This window comes from Anastrepha obliqua, chromosome 5 (genome assembly GCF_027943255.1).
Source record: "Anastrepha obliqua isolate idAnaObli1 chromosome 5, idAnaObli1_1.0, whole genome shotgun sequence".
NCBI classification, from domain to species: domain Eukaryota; kingdom Metazoa; phylum Arthropoda; class Insecta; order Diptera; family Tephritidae; genus Anastrepha; species Anastrepha obliqua.
In genome coordinates, this window is record NC_072896.1 from 36,619,767 (window position 1) to 36,642,760 (window position 22,994).

At 33.1% G+C, this 22,994-nt stretch overlaps 4 protein-coding genes across 4 annotated transcripts; all 4 read right to left on the reverse strand.

The window, feature by feature from the left end:
• Window positions 1-5,214: 5,214 nt before the first annotated feature.
• Window positions 5,215-5,649, reverse strand: LOC129247439 (histone H2A). Its single transcript, XM_054886569.1, has one exon. It carries the CDS (start codon window positions 5,620-5,622, stop codon window positions 5,248-5,250), a length of 375 nt encoding a protein of 124 aa, XP_054742544.1. The 5' UTR covers window positions 5,623-5,649; the 3' UTR covers window positions 5,215-5,247.
• A 5,257-nt stretch (window positions 5,650-10,906) lies between these two features.
• LOC129247656 (histone H2A-like) lies at window positions 10,907-11,308 on the reverse strand. The gene has a single exon (XM_054886881.1). It carries the CDS (start codon window positions 11,279-11,281, stop codon window positions 10,907-10,909), a length of 375 nt encoding a protein of 124 aa, XP_054742856.1. The 5' UTR covers window positions 11,282-11,308.
• A 5,257-nt stretch (window positions 11,309-16,565) lies between these two features.
• LOC129247454 (histone H2A) lies at window positions 16,566-16,940 on the reverse strand. Its single transcript, XM_054886585.1, has one exon. It carries the CDS (start codon window positions 16,938-16,940, stop codon window positions 16,566-16,568), a length of 375 nt encoding a protein of 124 aa, XP_054742560.1.
• A 5,284-nt stretch (window positions 16,941-22,224) lies between these two features.
• On the reverse strand, window positions 22,225-22,599 carry LOC129247502 (histone H2A). Its single transcript, XM_054886655.1, has one exon. The coding sequence runs from the start codon at window positions 22,597-22,599 to the stop codon at window positions 22,225-22,227; it is 375 nt and encodes a 124-aa protein (XP_054742630.1).
• Window positions 22,600-22,994: the final 395 nt, after the last annotated feature.

The window sequence follows — 22,994 nt, forward strand, 5'->3', positions numbered from 1 at the left end:
CTACACTAAAAAGCAATGTAATGTATTATACTCAATGTATAAGCACACTAATCACTGATACACAAAATGTGCGCTGCTTATATACTTTTTCGCTATGCTGAGCACCAACCCCTGTACTGTGCTGTTGAGCATCGTGCGTATACTACTACTTCGTATTATCTCGCCGAAGAGTTGGTCGGCAAATATACACTTAAGCATGCACACGACAAATGGTAGGTATAATAAGTGACAGTGCGAGTGAAAATAAAATCATAAAATCGTCAAAGTTGTGAAGAAATTAAAATGCCGCCAAAAACTAGTGGAAAAGCAGCGAAGAAAGCCGGTAAGGCTCAAAAGAATATTACTAAAAATGATAAGAAAAAGAAGCGTAAGAGGAAGGAAAGTTATGCCATCTACATCTATAAAGTGTTGAAACAAGTACATCCTGATACCGGTATTTCATCCAAGGCCATGAGCATTATGAATAGTTTTGTGAATGACATCTTTGAGCGCATTGCTGCGGAAGCGTCGCGTTTAGCTCACTATAACAAACGTTCAACCATCACCAGTCGCGAAATTCAAACTGCTGTACGTTTACTCTTGCCCGGTGAATTGGCCAAACATGCCGTCAGTGAAGGTACCAAAGCTGTTACCAAATATACCAGTTCCAAATAATTTTTCCAACTGAACTAATGGTATATAAATATATTAACAAAACAAGGCCCTTTTCAGGGCCATAAAATATAAATTAACAAAGAGGATAAAAAATTGTTGATTAATATCTCTACATATGTACATATGTATGCACATTGAAATTAATTTAAAAATTCCTTAATATTGAAGAATATATTCATATGGTTTCATTAGTCTATTAAATATGATTTTGTTGAACTACTTGGTTTTTATTTTTTTAATGTTTTCTACACACTGTAAGGAATAAATTCACTTTTGATCTTTTTGTTAAGAGATTTTGTAGCCCTGAAAAGGGCTTATTATTAATTTACCATGAAGGTTCCGTTTATAACTCACTTACAAACACCGTAAATTATTTACTTTTTACCTGCTGCTGTAGGTTTTTTTGCGGCTGGCTTTTTATTCGATGCAGACTTCTTGGATTTAGCAGCAGTTGCTTTTGCTTTAGCTGCTTTTGGTTTAGCAGTTGCAGATTTGGCTTTAGTTGGTTTCACTTTTAATGCGCCACCCTTTTTTGCATCTTTCGCCTTAGCCTTTTCAGTTTTCTTCTTTTCAGCTGTTTTCTTACTGGCAACAGCTTTTTTTACCTTTTTCTCACCACTTGCCGCCTTTTTGACTTTACTCAACGATTTTTTCTTTGATGCACCACTATCTGCTGCCTTCTTTTTAGCCTTAACCTTCTCTGCTGATTTTACGGCTTTTGATTTCAATTTTCCCTCGCTTGATTTACTGGCTGCAACTGATAGTTTGAATGAACCGGACGCACCTTTTCCTTTGGTTTGAATTAGTTTTCCACTTGTAACAGCCGATTTCAAATAACGTTTAATGAATGGTGCCAATTTTTGGACATCACATTTGTATATCGCACTAATATATTTCTTAATCGCCAAGAGTGATGAACCGCCACGTTCCTTTAAATTCTTAATTGATGCGTCGACCATTTGTTGTGTTGGTGGATGGGTAGGGGCAACCGACGGCTTTTTGGGTTTAGCTGCCTTAACCTTTTTGGCAATAACTTTCTTTTCAGCAATAGTAGCAGCAGTAGCTACTGGGGAGCTTACATTCACAACAGCAACTGAATCAGACATCTTTATTTATATATTGTAGATTAAAACCTCAATTCAAATTCCACGTATGTATTATACACTTTATACACTTCACTCACTTTATGCACTACACTAATAGAGCACTGGTAAATTAAGAGAATTTCTGGAATCCAATATGTAGTTTAACTCCCTTCAAAATTTGAGAAGCAGAGCGAAAAGATGATAATCAAATTTTCACGTTCCAGTGCTATTTAGTGCTTCTATATGACAAACTTTAAGATTTATTTAATTCACTAAAATTCATTGAATTTACTAATTCAACAAATTTATATGTAAAACGATAGTATGCATGAGTCACTTTCATATCAATATACTTAAATTGGAATAAAATCAATATTTTTCTTGTAACGAGTGTTTTAGTCGAAACTTTGTACTCAAAATATTAAATTTTCGCTAGTTTTAGTAGATTTTCTTAAAACTCCTTAATATAAATCAATTATAACTATTGAAAATATAAAATATATCAAATTATCAATCATCTAAACAGGTTATTTTATATATTACTTAAAATAATATGTTTGAAAAAATAAAATTAAATATCTCAATGGTATCACCAGAGCAATTCTCAGTGGCGTTAGTTGGATGCATGAAATAATCCAGTATTTTGATGAATATTGAAAACTTTAATTTTGGTTGAAATGAATGATGGTAATGAAATAATTAAATTTGACTAATGTGGATTATGTAAATTTTATTTTAATATATTACTTAATTTTTTGATATTAATTCAAATATTCACTGATCAATAAATATATATATATATTATATATATACATATGTGTGCATACAAAATTTTTTATTTAATTAATTAAATATTATTGTTATTAATAAAAAAATGTAACTTTTTCTTTAAAAATTTGCAATATATGTCAAAGCAAGATACAAAATTCCCATATGTACATACGTGTTTACATACAAGTATACTACTTGTATGCTTGACGAAGGCAAAAGGCAAAGGTAGTAAGAGTATGATTGTATTCCAACGTTAAAGAAATAAATATAAATATAAAAATATAATTTTAACTACAAATATATTTTTAAAAAGTTGTATTTATGTATGTAGCGAAAAAAATTATTTAAAAATTAAATATATCAGGTTAGAGGCCTGGGTGTTAAAATACAGTCATAATCTATTTAACACGATCGCGGACACTAAAAATTTCTGGAAGCTGCAAAAATAGACAGGCAATTATTTTTGAAACTAGTTGCAAAATCCTAAATCTGATTACACATATATTATAAGTGTAGTCAGAACATCGTATTTTAACTGTTATATGAAAGTACTTAATGAATCAAGTGGTCATTACTTTAAAATGTATATTAATTACAAAAACTTAAAGTTACATGAAATTAAATGAACAAAACTTGGCTTTAAAATTTGAATGCTGTAGCATCACGTCATTTTGCATCACTATAAAAATAAATGCTATAGCATTCACGTCCGCGAACGTGTTAATTGTATAATGAGTATGTACATATGTATGTACTCGTGCTCATGCAATATAGAATCACAACAGAATTGTGCGTTCGTTTAAAATTTTAATTGAACAAAATTTTGAATCTTTGTTAAAAGAATATTGTGGTCCTGAAAAGGACCGTTTTTTATGTTTTTCAAATATGTACCCAAGAAATTATTTAACCGCCGAAACCGTATAAAGTACGGCCTTGTCTCTTTAAAGCGTACACAACATCCATAGCTGTAACTGTTTTCCTTTTGGCATGTTCAGTATAGGTAACTGCATCACGGATAACATTCTCCAAAAATACTTTTAAAACACCACGAGTTTCTTCATATATCAAACCAGATATACGTTTTACACCACCACGACGAGCTAAACGTCGAATAGCTGGTTTAGTGATACCTTGGATGTTATCACGTAAAACTTTGCGATGACGTTTGGCGCCACCTTTTCCCAAACCTTTACCACCTTTGCCGCGACCAGTCATTTTTTATTGTAGTATTTACTATTTGCACAAGTAAGAATTTAACACTTTAACACTGTGACACTTCACCACCAATGAAATAACAGAAGCGAGAGCACATCTATTTATACCAAAATCTCACAACTGCTATACACAAGACAAAAGGTACGCCATACATCTATCTCGCTTCAACACATACCTCATAATACATGGACTTGTGAAACATATTAGTTGGAATTGCTACTTAGGTTGTGAACGTTATACAATTTGTTATAGGTACAGTGTACAGTGTATAGTGTTCTATAGTGTTCAAATCAGTGTGACAAATAATAAAAAAAGTGAGTAGTGAAAAATGGCTCGTACAAAGCAAACAGCCCGAAAATCGACTGGTGGAAAGGCACCACGTAAACAATTGGCGACAAAAGCAGCACGCAAAAGTGCACCAGCAACTGGTGGAGTTAAAAAGCCACATCGTTATCGTCCAGGTACAGTGGCGTTGCGTGAAATTCGTCGCTATCAAAAGAGTACCGAATTATTGATACGCAAATTGCCATTCCAGCGCTTGGTTCGTGAAATAGCGCAAGATTTCAAAACAGATCTACGTTTCCAAAGTTCTGCTGTTATGGCTCTACAAGAAGCAAGTGAAGCATACTTGGTTGGTCTTTTTGAAGATACCAATTTGTGTGCCATCCATGCTAAGCGTGTTACAATTATGCCAAAAGATATTCAATTGGCTAGACGTATTCGTGGTGAACGTGCTTAAATCAATAAGAAAACATATAAAAAAACGGTCCTTTTCAGGACCACAATTTGTTAAACAAAAAAGATCAAAAATTTTATTGAAATATTTATGCATATACATACCTATATGTGTAGGTATTTTTGTGTTTTCGTAAATGTATGTAGTACATGTACAGTTCTTTATCTACTCCACATCGTTTATACTCGTGTGCTTTTAAGTATAGTCGGCATGCATGTATACACGTTTATGTACGTATGTATATGCGCACATAACCAGTTAATAAGCAGCAAAGCAGCAATTTTGGCGCAATTCGGTAATATGTACAAAAATATAATACACATAATGGGATGCCACGTTCTTTATTAAGAATATTAAATGAATAAGAAAACTAATATATTTTAAAAAATGGTCCTTTTCAGGACCACAATTTGTTAAACGAAAAAGATCAACAATGTTATTGGAATATTTATGCGTATACATATATGTGTAGATATTTTTGTGTTTTCGTTAATGTACGTAGTACACACATACAAACATACATATACATTTCTTTGTCTACTCCACATCATTTATACACGAGCGTTTTTTAGTACAGCCTGTAGGCATGTATGAATGAATATGTATACATAACCAGTTTATATGCCGCAGTTTTGGCGCAAATATACATGCGTCTAAGTGTATGAAAAAATAACACATTTATTAGGAAAATTATTTAAATCTCTTTGTAAATGTATTTTGTCGTCCTGAAAAGGACGGTTTGTTTGCGTCGGTATTTATAATTATAATTCGCCTATATTTTTCACTTTATGCTTTCTTTTCGGTCTTCTTTGGCAAAAGTACAGCTTGAATATTAGGCAAAACACCACCTTGAGCAATAGTTACACCAGACAACAATTTATTCAATTCTTCATCGTTGCGGATGGCCAATTGTAAATGACGTGGGATGATTCTTGTCTTTTTGTTATCACGAGCAGCATTACCAGCCAATTCAAGAACTTCAGCTGCTAAATATTCCATAACTGCAGCTAGATAAACTGGAGCACCGGCACCAACACGCTCAGCATAATTGCCTTTGCGCAACAAACGATGAATACGACCAACTGGAAATTGAAGACCAGCACGATTTGAACGGGACTTTGCCTTTCCCTTAACTTTACCACCTTTACCACGGCCTGACATTTTCACTGCTATAGATTGTTCACTTCACTACACTAAAAAGCAATGTAATGTATTATACTCAATGTATAAGCACACTAATCACTGATACACAAAATGTGCGCTGCTTATATACTTTTTCGCTATGCTGAGCACCAACCCCTGTACTGTGCTGTTGAGCATCGTGCGTATACTACTACTTCGTATTATCTCGCCGAAGAGTTGGTCGGCAAATATACACTTAAGCATGCACACGACAAATGGTAGGTATAATAAGTGACAGTGCGAGTGAAAATAAAATCATAAAATCGTCAAAGTTGTGAAGAAATTAAAATGCCGCCAAAAACTAGTGGAAAAGCAGCGAAGAAAGCCGGTAAGGCTCAAAAGAATATTACTAAAAATGATAAGAAAAAGAAGCGTAAGAGGAAGGAAAGTTATGCCATCTACATCTATAAAGTGTTGAAACAAGTACATCCTGATACCGGTATTTCATCCAAGGCCATGAGCATTATGAATAGTTTTGTGAATGACATCTTTGAGCGCATTGCTGCGGAAGCGTCGCGTTTAGCTCACTATAACAAACGTTCAACCATCACCAGTCGCGAAATTCAAACTGCTGTACGTTTACTCTTGCCCGGTGAATTGGCCAAACATGCCGTCAGTGAAGGTACCAAAGCTGTTACCAAATATACCAGTTCCAAATAATTTTTCCAACTGAACTAATGGTATATAAATATATTAACAAAACAAGGCCCTTTTCAGGGCCATAAAATATAAATTAACAAAGAGGATAAAAAATTGTTGATTAATATCTCTACATATGTACATATGTATGCACATTGAAATTAATTTAAAAATTCCTTAATATTGAAGAATATATTCATATGGTTTCATTAGTCTATTAAATATGATTTTGTTGAACTACTTGGTTTTTATTTTTTTAATGTTTTCTACACACTGTAAGGAATAAATTCACTTTTGATCTTTTTGTTAAGAGATTTTGTAGCCCTGAAAAGGGCTTATTATTAATTTACCATGAAGGTTCCGTTTATAACTCACTTACAAACACCGTAAATTATTTACTTTTTACCTGCTGCTGTAGGTTTTTTTGCGGCTGGCTTTTTATTCGATGCAGACTTCTTGGATTTAGCAGCAGTTGCTTTTGCTTTAGCTGCTTTTGGTTTAGCAGTTGCAGATTTGGCTTTAGTTGGTTTCACTTTTAATGCGCCACCCTTTTTTGCATCTTTCGCCTTAGCCTTTTCAGTTTTCTTCTTTTCAGCTGTTTTCTTACTGGCAACAGCTTTTTTTACCTTTTTCTCACCACTTGCCGCCTTTTTGACTTTACTCAACGATTTTTTCTTTGATGCACCACTATCTGCTGCCTTCTTTTTAGCCTTAACCTTCTCTGCTGATTTTACGGCTTTTGATTTCAATTTTCCCTCGCTTGATTTACTGGCTGCAACTGATAGTTTGAATGAACCGGACGCACCTTTTCCTTTGGTTTGAATTAGTTTTCCACTTGTAACAGCCGATTTCAAATAACGTTTAATGAATGGTGCCAATTTTTGGACATCACATTTGTATATCGCACTAATATATTTCTTAATCGCCAAGAGTGATGAACCGCCACGTTCCTTTAAATTCTTAATTGATGCGTCGACCATTTGTTGTGTTGGTGGATGGGTAGGGGCAACCGACGGCTTTTTGGGTTTAGCTGCCTTAACCTTTTTGGCAATAACTTTCTTTTCAGCAATAGTAGCAGCAGTAGCTACTGGGGAGCTTACATTCACAACAGCAACTGAATCAGACATCTTTATTTATATATTGTAGATTAAAACCTCAATTCAAATTCCACGTATGTATTATACACTTTATACACTTCACTCACTTTATGCACTACACTAATAGAGCACTGGTAAATTAAGAGAATTTCTGGAATCCAATATGTAGTTTAACTCCCTTCAAAATTTGAGAAGCAGAGCGAAAAGATGATAATCAAATTTTCACGTTCCAGTGCTATTTAGTGCTTCTATATGACAAACTTTAAGATTTATTTAATTCACTAAAATTCATTGAATTTACTAATTCAACAAATTTATATGTAAAACGATAGTATGCATGAGTCACTTTCATATCAATATACTTAAATTGGAATAAAATCAATATTTTTCTTGTAACGAGTGTTTTAGTCGAAACTTTGTACTCAAAATATTAAATTTTCGCTAGTTTTAGTAGATTTTCTTAAAACTCCTTAATATAAATCAATTATAACTATTGAAAATATAAAATATATCAAATTATCAATCATCTAAACAGGTTATTTTATATATTACTTAAAATAATATGTTTGAAAAAATAAAATTAAATATCTCAATGGTATCACCAGAGCAATTCTCAGTGGCGTTAGTTGGATGCATGAAATAATCCAGTATTTTGATGAATATTGAAAACTTTAATTTTGGTTGAAATGAATGATGGTAATGAAATAATTAAATTTGACTAATGTGGATTATGTAAATTTTATTTTAATATATTACTTAATTTTTTGATATTAATTCAAATATTCACTGATCAATAAATATATATATATATTATATATATACATATGTGTGCATACAAAATTTTTTATTTAATTAATTAAATATTATTGTTATTAATAAAAAAATGTAACTTTTTCTTTAAAAATTTGCAATATATGTCAAAGCAAGATACAAAATTCCCATATGTACATACGTGTTTACATACAAGTATACTACTTGTATGCTTGACGAAGGCAAAAGGCAAAGGTAGTAAGAGTATGATTGTATTCCAACGTTAAAGAAATAAATATAAATATAAAAATATAATTTTAACTACAAATATATTTTTAAAAAGTTGTATTTATGTATGTAGCGAAAAAAATTATTTAAAAATTAAATATATCAGGTTAGAGGCCTGGGTGTTAAAATACAGTCATAATCTATTTAACACGATCGCGGACACTAAAAATTTCTGGAAGCTGCAAAAATAGACAGGCAATTATTTTTGAAACTAGTTGCAAAATCCTAAATCTGATTACACATATATTATAAGTGTAGTCAGAACATCGTATTTTAACTGTTATATGAAAGTACTTAATGAATCAAGTGGTCATTACTTTAAAATGTATATTAATTACAAAAACTTAAAGTTACATGAAATTAAATGAACAAAACTTGGCTTTAAAATTTGAATGCTGTAGCATCACGTCATTTTGCATCACTATAAAAATAAATGCTATAGCATTCACGTCCGCGAACGTGTTAATTGTATAATGAGTATGTACATATGTATGTACTCGTGCTCATGCAATATAGAATCACAACAGAATTGTGCGTTCGTTTAAAATTTTAATTGAACAAAATTTTGAATCTTTGTTAAAAGAATATTGTGGTCCTGAAAAGGACCGTTTTTTATGTTTTTCAAATATGTACCCAAGAAATTATTTAACCGCCGAAACCGTATAAAGTACGGCCTTGTCTCTTTAAAGCGTACACAACATCCATAGCTGTAACTGTTTTCCTTTTGGCATGTTCAGTATAGGTAACTGCATCACGGATAACATTCTCCAAAAATACTTTTAAAACACCACGAGTTTCTTCATATATCAAACCAGATATACGTTTTACACCACCACGACGAGCTAAACGTCGAATAGCTGGTTTAGTGATACCTTGGATGTTATCACGTAAAACTTTGCGATGACGTTTGGCGCCACCTTTTCCCAAACCTTTACCACCTTTGCCGCGACCAGTCATTTTTTATTGTAGTATTTACTATTTGCACAAGTAAGAATTTAACACTTTAACACTGTGACACTTCACCACCAATGAAATAACAGAAGCGAGAGCACATCTATTTATACCAAAATCTCACAACTGCTATACACAAGACAAAAGGTACGCCATACATCTATCTCGCTTCAACACATACCTCATAATACATGGACTTGTGAAACATATTAGTTGGAATTGCTACTTAGGTTGTGAACGTTATACAATTTGTTATAGGTACAGTGTACAGTGTATAGTGTTCTATAGTGTTCAAATCAGTGTGACAAATAATAAAAAAAGTGAGTAGTGAAAAATGGCTCGTACAAAGCAAACAGCCCGAAAATCGACTGGTGGAAAGGCACCACGTAAACAATTGGCGACAAAAGCAGCACGCAAAAGTGCACCAGCAACTGGTGGAGTTAAAAAGCCACATCGTTATCGTCCAGGTACAGTGGCGTTGCGTGAAATTCGTCGCTATCAAAAGAGTACCGAATTATTGATACGCAAATTGCCATTCCAGCGCTTGGTTCGTGAAATAGCGCAAGATTTCAAAACAGATCTACGTTTCCAAAGTTCTGCTGTTATGGCTCTACAAGAAGCAAGTGAAGCATACTTGGTTGGTCTTTTTGAAGATACCAATTTGTGTGCCATCCATGCTAAGCGTGTTACAATTATGCCAAAAGATATTCAATTGGCTAGACGTATTCGTGGTGAACGTGCTTAAATCAATAAGAAAACATATAAAAAAACGGTCCTTTTCAGGACCACAATTTGTTAAACAAAAAAGATCAAAAATTTTATTGAAATATTTATGCATATACATACCTATATGTGTAGGTATTTTTGTGTTTTCGTAAATGTATGTAGTACATGTACAGTTCTTTATCTACTCCACATCGTTTATACTCGTGTGCTTTTAAGTATAGTCGGCATGCATGTATACACGTTTATGTACGTATGTATATGCGCACATAACCAGTTAATAAGCAGCAAAGCAGCAATTTTGGCGCAATTCGGTAATATGTACAAAAATATAATACACATAATGGGATGCCACGTTCTTTATTAAGAATATTAAATGAATAAGAAAACTAATATATTTTAAAAAATGGTCCTTTTCAGGACCACAATTTGTTAAACGAAAAAGATCAACAATGTTATTGGAATATTTATGCGTATACATATATGTGTAGATATTTTTGTGTTTTCGTTAATGTACGTAGTACACACATACAAACATACATATACATTTCTTTGTCTACTCCACATCATTTATACACGAGCGTTTTTTAGTACAGCCTGTAGGCATGTATACACATGTATGAATGAATATGTATACATAACCAGTTTATATGCCGCAGTTTTGGCGCAAATATACATGCGTCTAAGTGTATGAAAAAATAACACATTTATTAGGAAAATTATTTAAATCTCTTTGTAAATGTATTTTGTCGTCCTGAAAAGGACGGTTTGTTTGCGTCGGTATTTATAATTATAATTCGCCTATATTTTTCACTTTATGGTTTCTTTTCGGTCTTCTTTGGCAAAAGTACAGCTTGAATATTAGGCAAAACACCACCTTGAGCAATAGTTACACCAGACAACAATTTATTCAATTCTTCATCGTTGCGGATGGCCAATTGTAAATGACGTGGGATGATTCTTGTCTTTTTGTTATCACGAGCAGCATTACCAGCCAATTCAAGAACTTCAGCTGCTAAATATTCCATAACTGCAGCTAGATAAACTGGAGCACCGGCACCAACACGCTCAGCATAATTGCCTTTGCGCAACAAACGATGAATACGACCAACTGGAAATTGAAGACCAGCACGATTTGAACGGGACTTTGCCTTTCCCTTAACTTTACCACCTTTACCACGGCCTGACATTTTCACTGCTATAGATTGTTCACTTCACTACACTAAAAAGCAATGTAATGTATTATACTCAATGTATAAGCACACTAATCACTGATACACAAAATGTGCGCTGCTTATATACTTTTTCGCTATGCTGAGCACCAACCCCTGTACTGTGCTGTTGAGCATCGTGCGTATACTACTACTTCGTATTATCTCGTCGAAGAGTTGGTCGGCAAATATACACTTAAGCATGCACACGACAAATGGTAGGTATAATAAGTGACAGTGCGAGTGAAAATAAAATCATAAAATCGTCAAAGTTGTGAAGAAATTAAAATGCCGCCAAAAACTAGTGGAAAAGCAGCGAAGAAAGCCGGTAAGGCTCAAAAGAATATTACTAAAAATGATAAGAAAAAGAAGCGTAAGAGGAAGGAAAGTTATGCCATCTACATCTATAAAGTGTTGAAACAAGTACATCCTGATACCGGTATTTCATCCAAGGCCATGAGCATTATGAATAGTTTTGTGAATGACATCTTTGAGCGCATTGCTGCGGAAGCGTCGCGTTTAGCTCACTATAACAAACGTTCAACCATCACCAGTCGCGAAATTCAAACTGCTGTACGTTTACTCTTGCCCGGTGAATTGGCCAAACATGCCGTCAGTGAAGGTACCAAAGCTGTTACCAAATATACCAGTTCCAAATAATTTTTCCAACTGAACTAATGGTATATAAATATATTAACAAAACAAGGCCCTTTTCAGGGCCATAAAATATAAATTAACAAAGAGGATAAAAAATTGTTGATTAATATCTCTACATATGTACATATGTATGCACATTGAAATTAATTTAAAAATTCCTTAATATTGAAGAATATATTCATATGGTTTCATTAGTCTATTAAATATGATTTTGTTGAACTACTTGGTTTTTATTTTTTTAATGTTTTCTACACACTGTAAGGAATAAATTCACTTTTGATCTTTTTGTTAAGAGATTTTGTAGCCCTGAAAAGGGCTTATTATTAATTTACCATGAAGGTTCCGTTTATAACTCACTTACAAACACCGTAAATTATTTACTTTTTACCTGCTGCTGTAGGTTTTTTTGCGGCTGGCTTTTTATTCGATGCAGACTTCTTGGATTTAGCAGCAGTTGCTTTTGCTTTAGCTGCTTTTGGTTTAGCAGTTGCAGATTTGGCTTTAGTTGGTTTCACTTTTAATGCGCCACCCTTTTTTGCATCTTTCGCCTTAGCCTTTTCAGTTTTCTTCTTTTCAGCTGTTTTCTTACTGGCAACAGCTTTTTTTACCTTTTTCTCACCACTTGCCGCCTTTTTGACTTTACTCAACGATTTTTTCTTTGATGCACCACTATCTGCTGCCTTCTTTTTAGCCTTAACCTTCTCTGCTGATTTTACGGCTTTTGATTTCAATTTTCCCTCGCTTGATTTACTGGCTGCAACTGATAGTTTGAATGAACCGGACGCACCTTTTCCTTTGGTTTGAATTAGTTTTCCACTTGTAACAGCCGATTTCAAATAACGTTTAATGAATGGTGCCAATTTTTGGACATCACATTTGTATGTCGCACTAATATATTTCTTAATCGCCAAGAGTGATGAACCGCCACGTTCCTTTAAATTCTTAATTGATGCGTCGACCATTTGTTGTGTTGGTGGATGGGTAGGGGCAACCGACGGCTTTTTGGGTTTAGCTGCCTTAACCTTTTTGGCAACAACTTTCTTTTCAGCAATAGTAGCAGCAGTAGCTACTGGGGAGCTTACATTCACAACAGCAACTGAATCAGACATCTTTATTTATATATTGTAGATTAAAACCTCAATTCAAATTCCACGTATGTATTATACACTTTATACACTTCACTCACTTTATGCACTACACTAATAGAGCACTGGTAAATTAAGAGAATTTCTGGAATCCAATATGTAGTTTAACTCCCTTCAAAATTTGAGAAGCAGAGCGAAAAGATGATAATCAAATTTTCACGTTCCAGTGCTATTTAGTGCTTCTATATGACAAACTTTAAGATTTATTTAATTCACTAAAATTCATTGAATTTACTAATTCAACAAATTTATATGTAAAACGATAGTATGCATGAGTCACTTTCATATCAATATACTTAAATTGGAATAAAATCAATATTTTTCTTGTAACGAGTGTTTTAGTCGAAACTTTGTACTCAAAATATTAAATTTTCGCTAGTTTTAGTAGATTTTCTTAAAACTCCTTAATATAAATCAATTATAACTATTGAAAATATAAAATATATCAAATTATCAATCATCTAAACAGGTTATTTTATATATTACTTAAAATAATATGTTTGAAAAAATAAAATTAAATATCTCAATGGTATCACCAGAGCAATTCTCAGTGGCGTTAGTTGGATGCATGAAATAATCCAGTATTTTGATGAATATTGAAAACTTTAATTTTGGTTGAAATGAATGATGGTAATGAAATAATTAAATTTGACTAATGTGGATTATGTAAATTTTATTTTAATATATTACTTAATTTTTTGATATTAATTCAAATATTCACTGATCAATAAATATATATATATATTATATATATACATATGTGTGCATACAAAATTTTTTATTTAATTAATTAAATATTATTGTTATTAATAAAAAAATGTAACTTTTTCTTTAAAAATTTGCAATATATGTCAAAGCAAGATACAAAATTCCCATATGTACATACGTGTTTACATACAAGTATACTACTTGTATGCTTGACGAAGGCAAAAGGCAAAGGTAGTAAGAGTATGATTGTATTCCAACGTTAAAGAAATAAATATAAATATAAAAATATAATTTTAACTACAAATATATTTTTAAAAAGTTGTATTTATGTATGTAGCGAAAAAAATTATTTAAAAATTAAATATATCAGGTTAGAGGCCTGGGTGTTAAAATACAGTCATAATCTATTTAACACGATCGCGGACACTAAAAATTTCTGGAAGCTGCAAAAATAGACAGGCAATTATTTTTGAAACTAGTTGCAAAATCCTAAATCTGATTACACATATATTATAAGTGTAGTCAGAACATCGTATTTTAACTGTTATATGAAAGTACTTAATGAATCAAGTGGTCATTACTTTAAAATGTATATTAATTACAAAAACTTAAAGTTACATGAAATTAAATGAACAAAACTTGGCTTTAAAATTTGAATGCTGTAGCATCACGTCATTTTGCATCACTATAAAAATAAATGCTATAGCATTCACGTCCGCGAACGTGTTAATTGTATAATGAGTATGTACATATGTATGTACTCGTGCTCATGCAATATAGAATCACAACAGAATTGTGCGTTCGTTTAAAATTTTAATTGAACAAAATTTTGAATCTTTGTTAAAAGAATATTGTGGTCCTGAAAAGGACCGTTTTTTATGTTTTTCAAATATGTACCCAAGAAATTATTTAACCGCCGAAACCGTATAAAGTACGGCCTTGTCTCTTTAAAGCGTACACAACATCCATAGCTGTAACTGTTTTCCTTTTGGCATGTTCAGTATAGGTAACTGCATCACGGATAACATTCTCCAAAAATACTTTTAAAACACCACGAGTTTCTTCATATATCAAACCAGATATACGTTTTACACCACCACGACGAGCTAAACGTCGAATAGCTGGTTTAGTGATACCTTGGATGTTATCACGTAAAACTTTGCGATGACGTTTGGCGCCACCTTTTCCCAAACCTTTACCACCTTTGCCGCGACCAGTCATTTTTTATTGTAGTATTTACTATTTGCACAAGTAAGAATTTAACACTTTAACACTGTGACACTTCACCACCAATGAAATAACAGAAGCGAGAGCACATCTATTTATACCAAAATCTCACAACTGCTATACACAAGACAAAAGGTACGCCATACATCTATCTCGCTTCAACACATACCTCATAATACATGGACTTGTGAAACATATTAGTTGGAATTGCTACTTAGGTTGTGAACGTTATACAATTTGTTATAGGTACAGTGTACAGTGTATAGTGTTCTATAGTGTTCAAATCAGTGTGACAAATAATAAAAAAAGTGAGTAGTGAAAAATGGCTCGTACAAAGCAAACAGCCCGAAAATCGACTGGTGGAAAGGCACCACGTAAACAATTGGCGACAAAAGCAGCACGCAAAAGTGCACCAGCAACTGGTGGAGTTAAAAAGCCACATCGTTATCGTCCAGGTACAGTGGCGTTGCGTGAAATTCGTCGCTATCAAAAGAGTACCGAATTATTGATACGCAAATTGCCATTCCAGCGCTTGGTTCGTGAAATAGCGCAAGATTTCAAAACAGATCTACGTTTCCAAAGTTCTGCTGTTATGGCTCTACAAGAAGCAAGTGAAGCATACTTGGTTGGTCTTTTTGAAGATACCAATTTGTGTGCCATCCATGCTAAGCGTGTTACAATTATGCCAAAAGATATTCAATTGGCTAGACGTATTCGTGGTGAACGTGCTTAAATCAATAAGAAAACATATAAAAAAACGGTCCTTTTCAGGACCACAATTTGTTAAACAAAAAAGATCAAAAATTTTATTGAAATATTTATGCATATACATACCTATATGTGTAGGTATTTTTGTGTTTTCGTAAATGTATGTAGTACATGTACAGTTCTTTATCTACTCCACATCGTTTATACTCGTGTGCTTTTAAGTATAGTCGGCATGCATGTATACACGTTTATGTACGTATGTATATGCGCACATAACCAGTTAATAAGCAGCAAAGCAGCAATTTTGGCGCAATTCGGTAATATGTACAAAAATATAATACACATAATGGGATGCCACGTTCTTTATTAAGAATATTAAATGAATAAGAAAACTAATATATTTTAAAAAATGGTCCTTTTCAGGACCACAATTTGTTAAACGAAAAAGATCAACAATGTTATTGGAATATTTATGCGTATACATATATGTGTAGATATTTTTGTGTTTTCGTTAATGTACGTAGTACACACATACAAACATACATATACATTTCTTTGTCTACTCCACATCATTTATACACGAGCGTTTTTTAGTACAGCCTGTAGGCATGTATACACATGTATGAATGAATATGTATACATAACCAGTTTATATGCCGCAGTTTTGGCGCAAATATACATGCGTCTAAGTGTATGAAAAAATAACACATTTATTAGGAAAATTATTTAAATCTCTTTGTAAATGTATTTTGTCGTCCTGAAAAGGACGGTTTGTTTGCGTCGGTATTTATAATTATAATTCGCCTATATTTTTCACTTTATGCTTTCTTTTCGGTCTTCTTTGGCAAAAGTACAGCTTGAATATTAGGCAAAACACCACCTTGAGCAATAGTTACACCAGACAACAATTTATTCAATTCTTCATCGTTGCGGATGGCCAATTGTAAATGACGTGGGATGATTCTTGTCTTTTTGTTATCACGAGCAGCATTACCAGCCAATTCAAGAACTTCAGCTGCTAAATATTCCATAACTGCAGCTAGATAAACTGGAGCACCGGCACCAACACGCTCAGCATAATTGCCTTTGCGCAACAAACGATGAATACGACCAACTGGAAATTGAAGACCAGCACGATTTGAACGGGACTTTGCCTTTCCCTTAACTTTACCACCTTTACCACGGCCTGACATTTTCACTGCTATAGATTGTTCACTTCACTACACTAAAAAGCAATGTAATGTATTATACTCAATGTATAAGCACACTAATCACTGATACACAAAATGTGCGCTGCTTATATACTTTTTCGCTATGCTGAGCACCAACCCCTGTACTGTGCTGTTGAGCATCGTGCGTATACTACTACTTCGTATTATCTCGCCGAAGAGTTGGTCGGCAAATATACACTTAAGCATGCACACGACAAATGGTAGGTATAATAAGTGACAGTGCGAGTGAAAATAAAATCATAAAATCGTCAAAGTTGTGAAGAAATTAAAATGCCGCCAAAAACTAGTGGAAAAGCAGCGAAGAAAGCCGGTAAGGCTCAAAAGAATATTACTAAAAATGATAAGAAAAAGAAGCGTAAGAGGAAGGAAAGTTATGCCATCTACATCTATAAAGTGTTGAAACAAGTACATCCTGATACCGGTATTTCATCCAAGGCCATGAGCATTATGAATAGTTTTGTGAATGACATCTTTGAGCGCATTGCTGCGGAAGCGTCGCGTTTAGCTCACTATAACAAACGTTCAACCATCACCAGTCGCGAAATTCAAACTGCTGTACGTTTACTCTTGCCCGGTGAATTGGCCAAACATGCCGTCAGTGAAGGTACCAAAGCTGTTACCAAATATACCAGTTCCAAATAATTTTTCCAACTGAACTAATGGTATATAAATATATTAACAAAACAAGGCCCTTTTCAGGGCCATAAAATATAAATTAACAAAGAGGATAAAAAATTGTTGATTAATATCTCTACATATGTACATATGTATGCACATTGAAATTAATTTAAAAATTCCTTACTATTGAAGAATATATTCATATGGTTTCATTAGTCTATTAAATATGATTTTGTTGAACTACTTGGTTTTTATTTTTTTAATGTTTTCTACACACTGTAAGGAATAAATTCACTTTTGATCTTTTTGTTAAGAGATTTTGTAGCCCTGAAAAGGGCTTATTATTAATTTACCATGAAGGTTCCGTTTATAACTCACTTACAAACACCGTAAATTATTTACTTTTTACCTGCTGCTGTAGGTTTTTTTGCGGCTGGCTTTTTATTCGATGCAGACTTCTTGGATTTAGCAGCAGTTGCTTTTGCTTTAGCTGCTTTTGGTTTAGCAGTTGCAGATTTGGCTTTAGTTGGTTTCACTTTTAATGCGCCACCCTTTTTTGCATCTTTCGCCTTAGCCTTTTCAGTTTTCTTCTTTTCAGCTGTTTTCTTACTGGCAACAGCTTTTTTTACCTTTTTCTCACCACTTGCCGCCTTTTTGACTTTACTCAACGATTTTTTCTTTGATGCACCACTATCTGCTGCCTTCTTTTTAGCCTTAACCTTCTCTGCTGATTTTACGGCTTTTGATTTCAATTTTCCCTCGCTTGATTTACTGGCTGCAACTGATAGTTTGAATGAACCGGACGCACCTTTTCCTTTGGTTTGAATTAGTTTTCCACTTGTAACAGCCGATTTCAAATAACGTTTAATGAATGGTGCCAATTTTTGGACATCACATTTGTATGTCGCACTAATATATTTCTTAATCGCCAAGAGTGATGAACCGCCACGTTCCTTTAAATTCTTAATTGATGCGTCGACCATTTGTTGTGTTGGTGGATGGGTAGGGGCAACCGACGGCTTTTTGGGTTTAGCTGCCTTAACCTTTTTGGCAACAACTTTCTTTTCAGCAATAGTAGCAGCAGTAGCTACTGGGGAGCTTACATTCACAACAGCAACTGAATCAGACATCTTTATTTATATATTGTAGATTAAAACCTCAATTCAAATTCCACGTATGTATTATACACTTTATACACTTCACTCACTTTATGCACTACACTAATAGAGCACTGGTAAATTAAGAGAATTTCTGGAATCCAATATGTAGTTTAACTCCCTTCAAAATTTGAGAAGCAGAGCGAAAAGATGATAATCAAATTTTCACGTTCCAGTGCTATTTAGTGCTTCTATATGACAAACTTTAAGATTTATTTAATTCACTAAAATTCATTGAATTTACTAATTCAACAAATTTATATGTAAAACGATAGTATGCATGAGTCACTTTCATATCAATATACTTAAATTGGAATAAAATCAATATTTTTCTTGTAACGAGTGTTTTAGTCGAAACTTTGTACTCAAAATATTAAATTTTCGCTAGTTTTAGTAGATTTTCTTAAAACTCCTTAATATAAATCAATTATAACTATTGAAAATATAAAATATATCAAATTATCAATCATCTAAACAGGTTATTTTATATATTACTTAAAATAATATGTTTGAAAAAATAAAATTAAATATCTCAATGGTATCACCAGAGCAATTCTCAGTGGCGTTAGTTGGATGCATGAAATAATCCAGTATTTTGATGAATATTGAAAACTTTAATTTTGGTTGAAATGAATGATGGTAATGAAATAATTAAATTTGACTAATGTGGATTATGTAAATTTTATTTTAATATATTACTTAATTTTTTGATATTAATTCAAATATTCACTGATCAATAAATATATATATATATTATATATATACATATGTGTGCATACAAAATTTTTTATTTAATTAATTAAATATTATTGTTATTAATAAAAAAATGTAACTTTTTCTTTAAAAATTTGCAATATATGTCAAAGCAAGATACAAAATTCCCATATGTACATACGTGTTTACATACAAGTATACTACTTGTATGCTTGACGAAGGCAAAAGGCAAAGGTAGTAAGAGTATGATTGTATTCCAACGTTAAAGAAATAAATATAAATATAAAAATATAATTTTAACTACAAATATATTTTTAAAAAGTTGTATTTATGTATGTAGCGAAAAAAATTATTTAAAAATTAAATATATCAGGTTAGAGGCCTGGGTGTTAAAATACAGTCATAATCTATTTAACACGATCGCGGACACTAAAAATTTCTGGAAGCTGCAAAAATAGACAGGCAATTATTTTTGAAACTAGTTGCAAAATCCTAAATCTGATTACACATATATTATAAGTGTAGTCAGAACATCGTATTTTAACTGTTATATGAAAGTACTTAATGAATCAAGTGGTCATTACTTTAAAATGTATATTAATTACAAAAACTTAAAGTTACATGAAATTAAATGAACAAAACTTGGCTTTAAAATTTGAATGCTGTAGCATCACGTCATTTTGCATCACTATAAAAATAAATGCTATAGCATTCACGTCCGCGAACGTGTTAATTGTATAATGAGTATGTACATATGTATGTACTCGTGCTCATGCAATATAGAATCACAACAGAATTGTGCGTTCGTTTAAAATTTTAATTGAACAAAATTTTGAATCTTTGTTAAAAGAATATTGTGGTCCTGAAAAGGACCGTTTTTTATGTTTTTCAAATATGTACCCAAGAAATTATTTAACCGCCGAAACCGTATAAAGTACGGCCTTGTCTCTTTAAAGCGTACACAACATCCATAGCTGTAACTGTTTTCCTTTTGGCATGTTCAGTATAGGTAACTGCATCACGGATAACATTCTCCAAAAATACTTTTAAAACACCACGAGTTTCTTCATATATCAAACCAGATATACGTTTTACACCACCACGACGAGCTAAACGTCGAATAGCTGGTTTAGTGATACCTTGGATGTTATCACGTAAAACTTTGCGATGACGTTTGGCGCCACCTTTTCCCAAACCTTTACCACCTTTGCCGCGACCAGTCATTTTTTATTGTAGTATTTACTATTTGCACAAGTAAGAATTTAACACTTTAACACTGTGACACTTCACCACCAATGAAATAACAGAAGCGAGAGCACATCTATTTATACCAAAATCTCACAACTGCTATACACAAGACAAAAGGTACGCCATACATCTATCTCGCTTCAACACATACCTCATAATACATGGACTTGTGAAACATATTAGTTGGAATTGCTACTTAGGTTGTGAACGTTATACAATTTGTTATAGGTACAGTGTACAGTGTATAGTGTTCTATAGTGTTCAAATCAGTGTGACAAATAATAAAAAAAGTGAGTAGTGAAAAATGGCTCGTACAAAGCAAACAGCCCGAAAATCGACTGGTGGAAAGGCACCACGTAAACAATTGGCGACAAAAGCAGCACGCAAAAGTGCACCAGCAACTGGTGGAGTTAAAAAGCCACATCGTTATCGTCCAGGTACAGTGGCGTTGCGTGAAATTCGTCGCTATCAAAAGAGTACCGAATTATTGATACGCAAATTGCCATTCCAGCGCTTGGTTCGTGAAATAGCGCAAGATTTCAAAACAGATCTACGTTTCCAAAGTTCTGCTGTTATGGCTCTACAAGAAGCAAGTGAAGCATACTTGGTTGGTCTTTTTGAAGATACCAATTTGTGTGCCATCCATGCTAAGCGTGTTACAATTATGCCAAAAGATATTCAATTGGCTAGACGTATTCGTGGTGAACGTGCTTAAATCAATAAGAAAACATATAAAAAAACGGTCCTTTTCAGGACCACAATTTGTTAAACAAAAAAGATCAAAAATTTTATTGAAATATTTATGCATATACATACCTATATGTGTAGGTATTTTTGTGTTTTCGTAAATGTATGTAGTACATGTACAGTTCTTTATCTACTCCACATCGTTTATACTCGTGTGCTTTTAAGTATAGTCGGCATGCATGTATACACGTTTATGTACGTATGTATATGCGCACATAACCAGTTAATAAGCAGCAAAGCAGCAATTTTGGCGCAATTCGGTAATATGTACAAAAATATAATACACATAATGGGATGCCACGTTCTTTATTAAGAATATTAAATGAATAAGAAAACTAATATATTTTAAAAAATGGTCCTTTTCAGGACCACAATTTGTTAAACGAAAAAGATCAACAATGTTATTGGAATATTTATGCGTATACATATATGTGTAGATATTTTTGTGTTTTCGTTAATGTACGTAGTACACACATACAAACATACATATACATTTCTTTGTCTACTCCACATCATTTATACACGAGCGTTTTTTAGTACAGCCTGTAGGCATGTATACACATGTATGAATGAATATGTATACATAACCAGTTTATATGCCGCAGTTTTGGCGCAAATATACATGCGTCTAAGTGTATGAAAAAATAACACATTTATTAGGAAAATTATTTAAATCTCTTTGTAAATGTATTTTGTCGTCCTGAAAAGGACGGTTTGTTTGCGTCGGTATTTATAATTATAATTCGCCTATATTTTTCACTTTATGCTTTCTTTTCGGTCTTCTTTGGCAAAAGTACAGCTTGAATATTAGGCAAAACACCACCTTGAGCAATAGTTACACCAGACAACAATTTATTCAATTCTTCATCGTTGCGGATGGCCAATTGTAAATGACGTGGGATGATTCTTGTCTTTTTGTTATCACGAGCAGCATTACCAGCCAATTCAAGAACTTCAGCTGCTAAATATTCCATAACTGCAGCTAGATAAACTGGAGCACCGGCACCAACACGCTCAGCATAATTGCCTTTGCGCAACAAACGATGAATACGACCAACTGGAAATTGAAGACCAGCACGATTTGAACGGGACTTTGCCTTTCCCTTAACTTTACCACCTTTACCACGGCCTGACATTTTCACTGCTATAGATTGTTCACTTCACTACACTAAAAAGCAATGTAATGTATTATACTCAATGTATAAGCACACTAATCACTGATACACAAAATGTGCGCTGCTTATATACTTTTTCGCTATGCTGAGCACCAACCCCTGTACTGTGCTGTTGAGCATCGTGCGTATACTACTACTTCGTATTATCTCGTCGAAGAGTTGGTCGGCAAATATACACTTAAGCATGCACACGACAAATGGTAGGTATAATAAGTGACAGTGCGAGTGAAAATAAAATCATAAAATCGTCAAAGTTGTGAAGAAATTAAAATGCCGCCAAAAACTAGTGGAAAAGCAGCGAAGAAAGCCGGTAAGGCTCAAAAGAATATTACTAAAAATGATAAGAAAAAGAAGCG

Coding starts and splice junctions, on each gene's coding strand:
- LOC129247439 (XM_054886569.1), bottom strand. CDS start 5,622: ATGTCAGGCCGTGGTAAAGGTGGTAAAGTTAAGGGAAAGGCAAAGTCC.
- LOC129247656 (XM_054886881.1), bottom strand. CDS start 11,281: ATGTCAGGCCGTGGTAAAGGTGGTAAAGTTAAGGGAAAGGCAAAGTCC.
- LOC129247454 (XM_054886585.1), bottom strand. CDS start 16,940: ATGTCAGGCCGTGGTAAAGGTGGTAAAGTTAAGGGAAAGGCAAAGTCC.
- LOC129247502 (XM_054886655.1), bottom strand. CDS start 22,599: ATGTCAGGCCGTGGTAAAGGTGGTAAAGTTAAGGGAAAGGCAAAGTCC.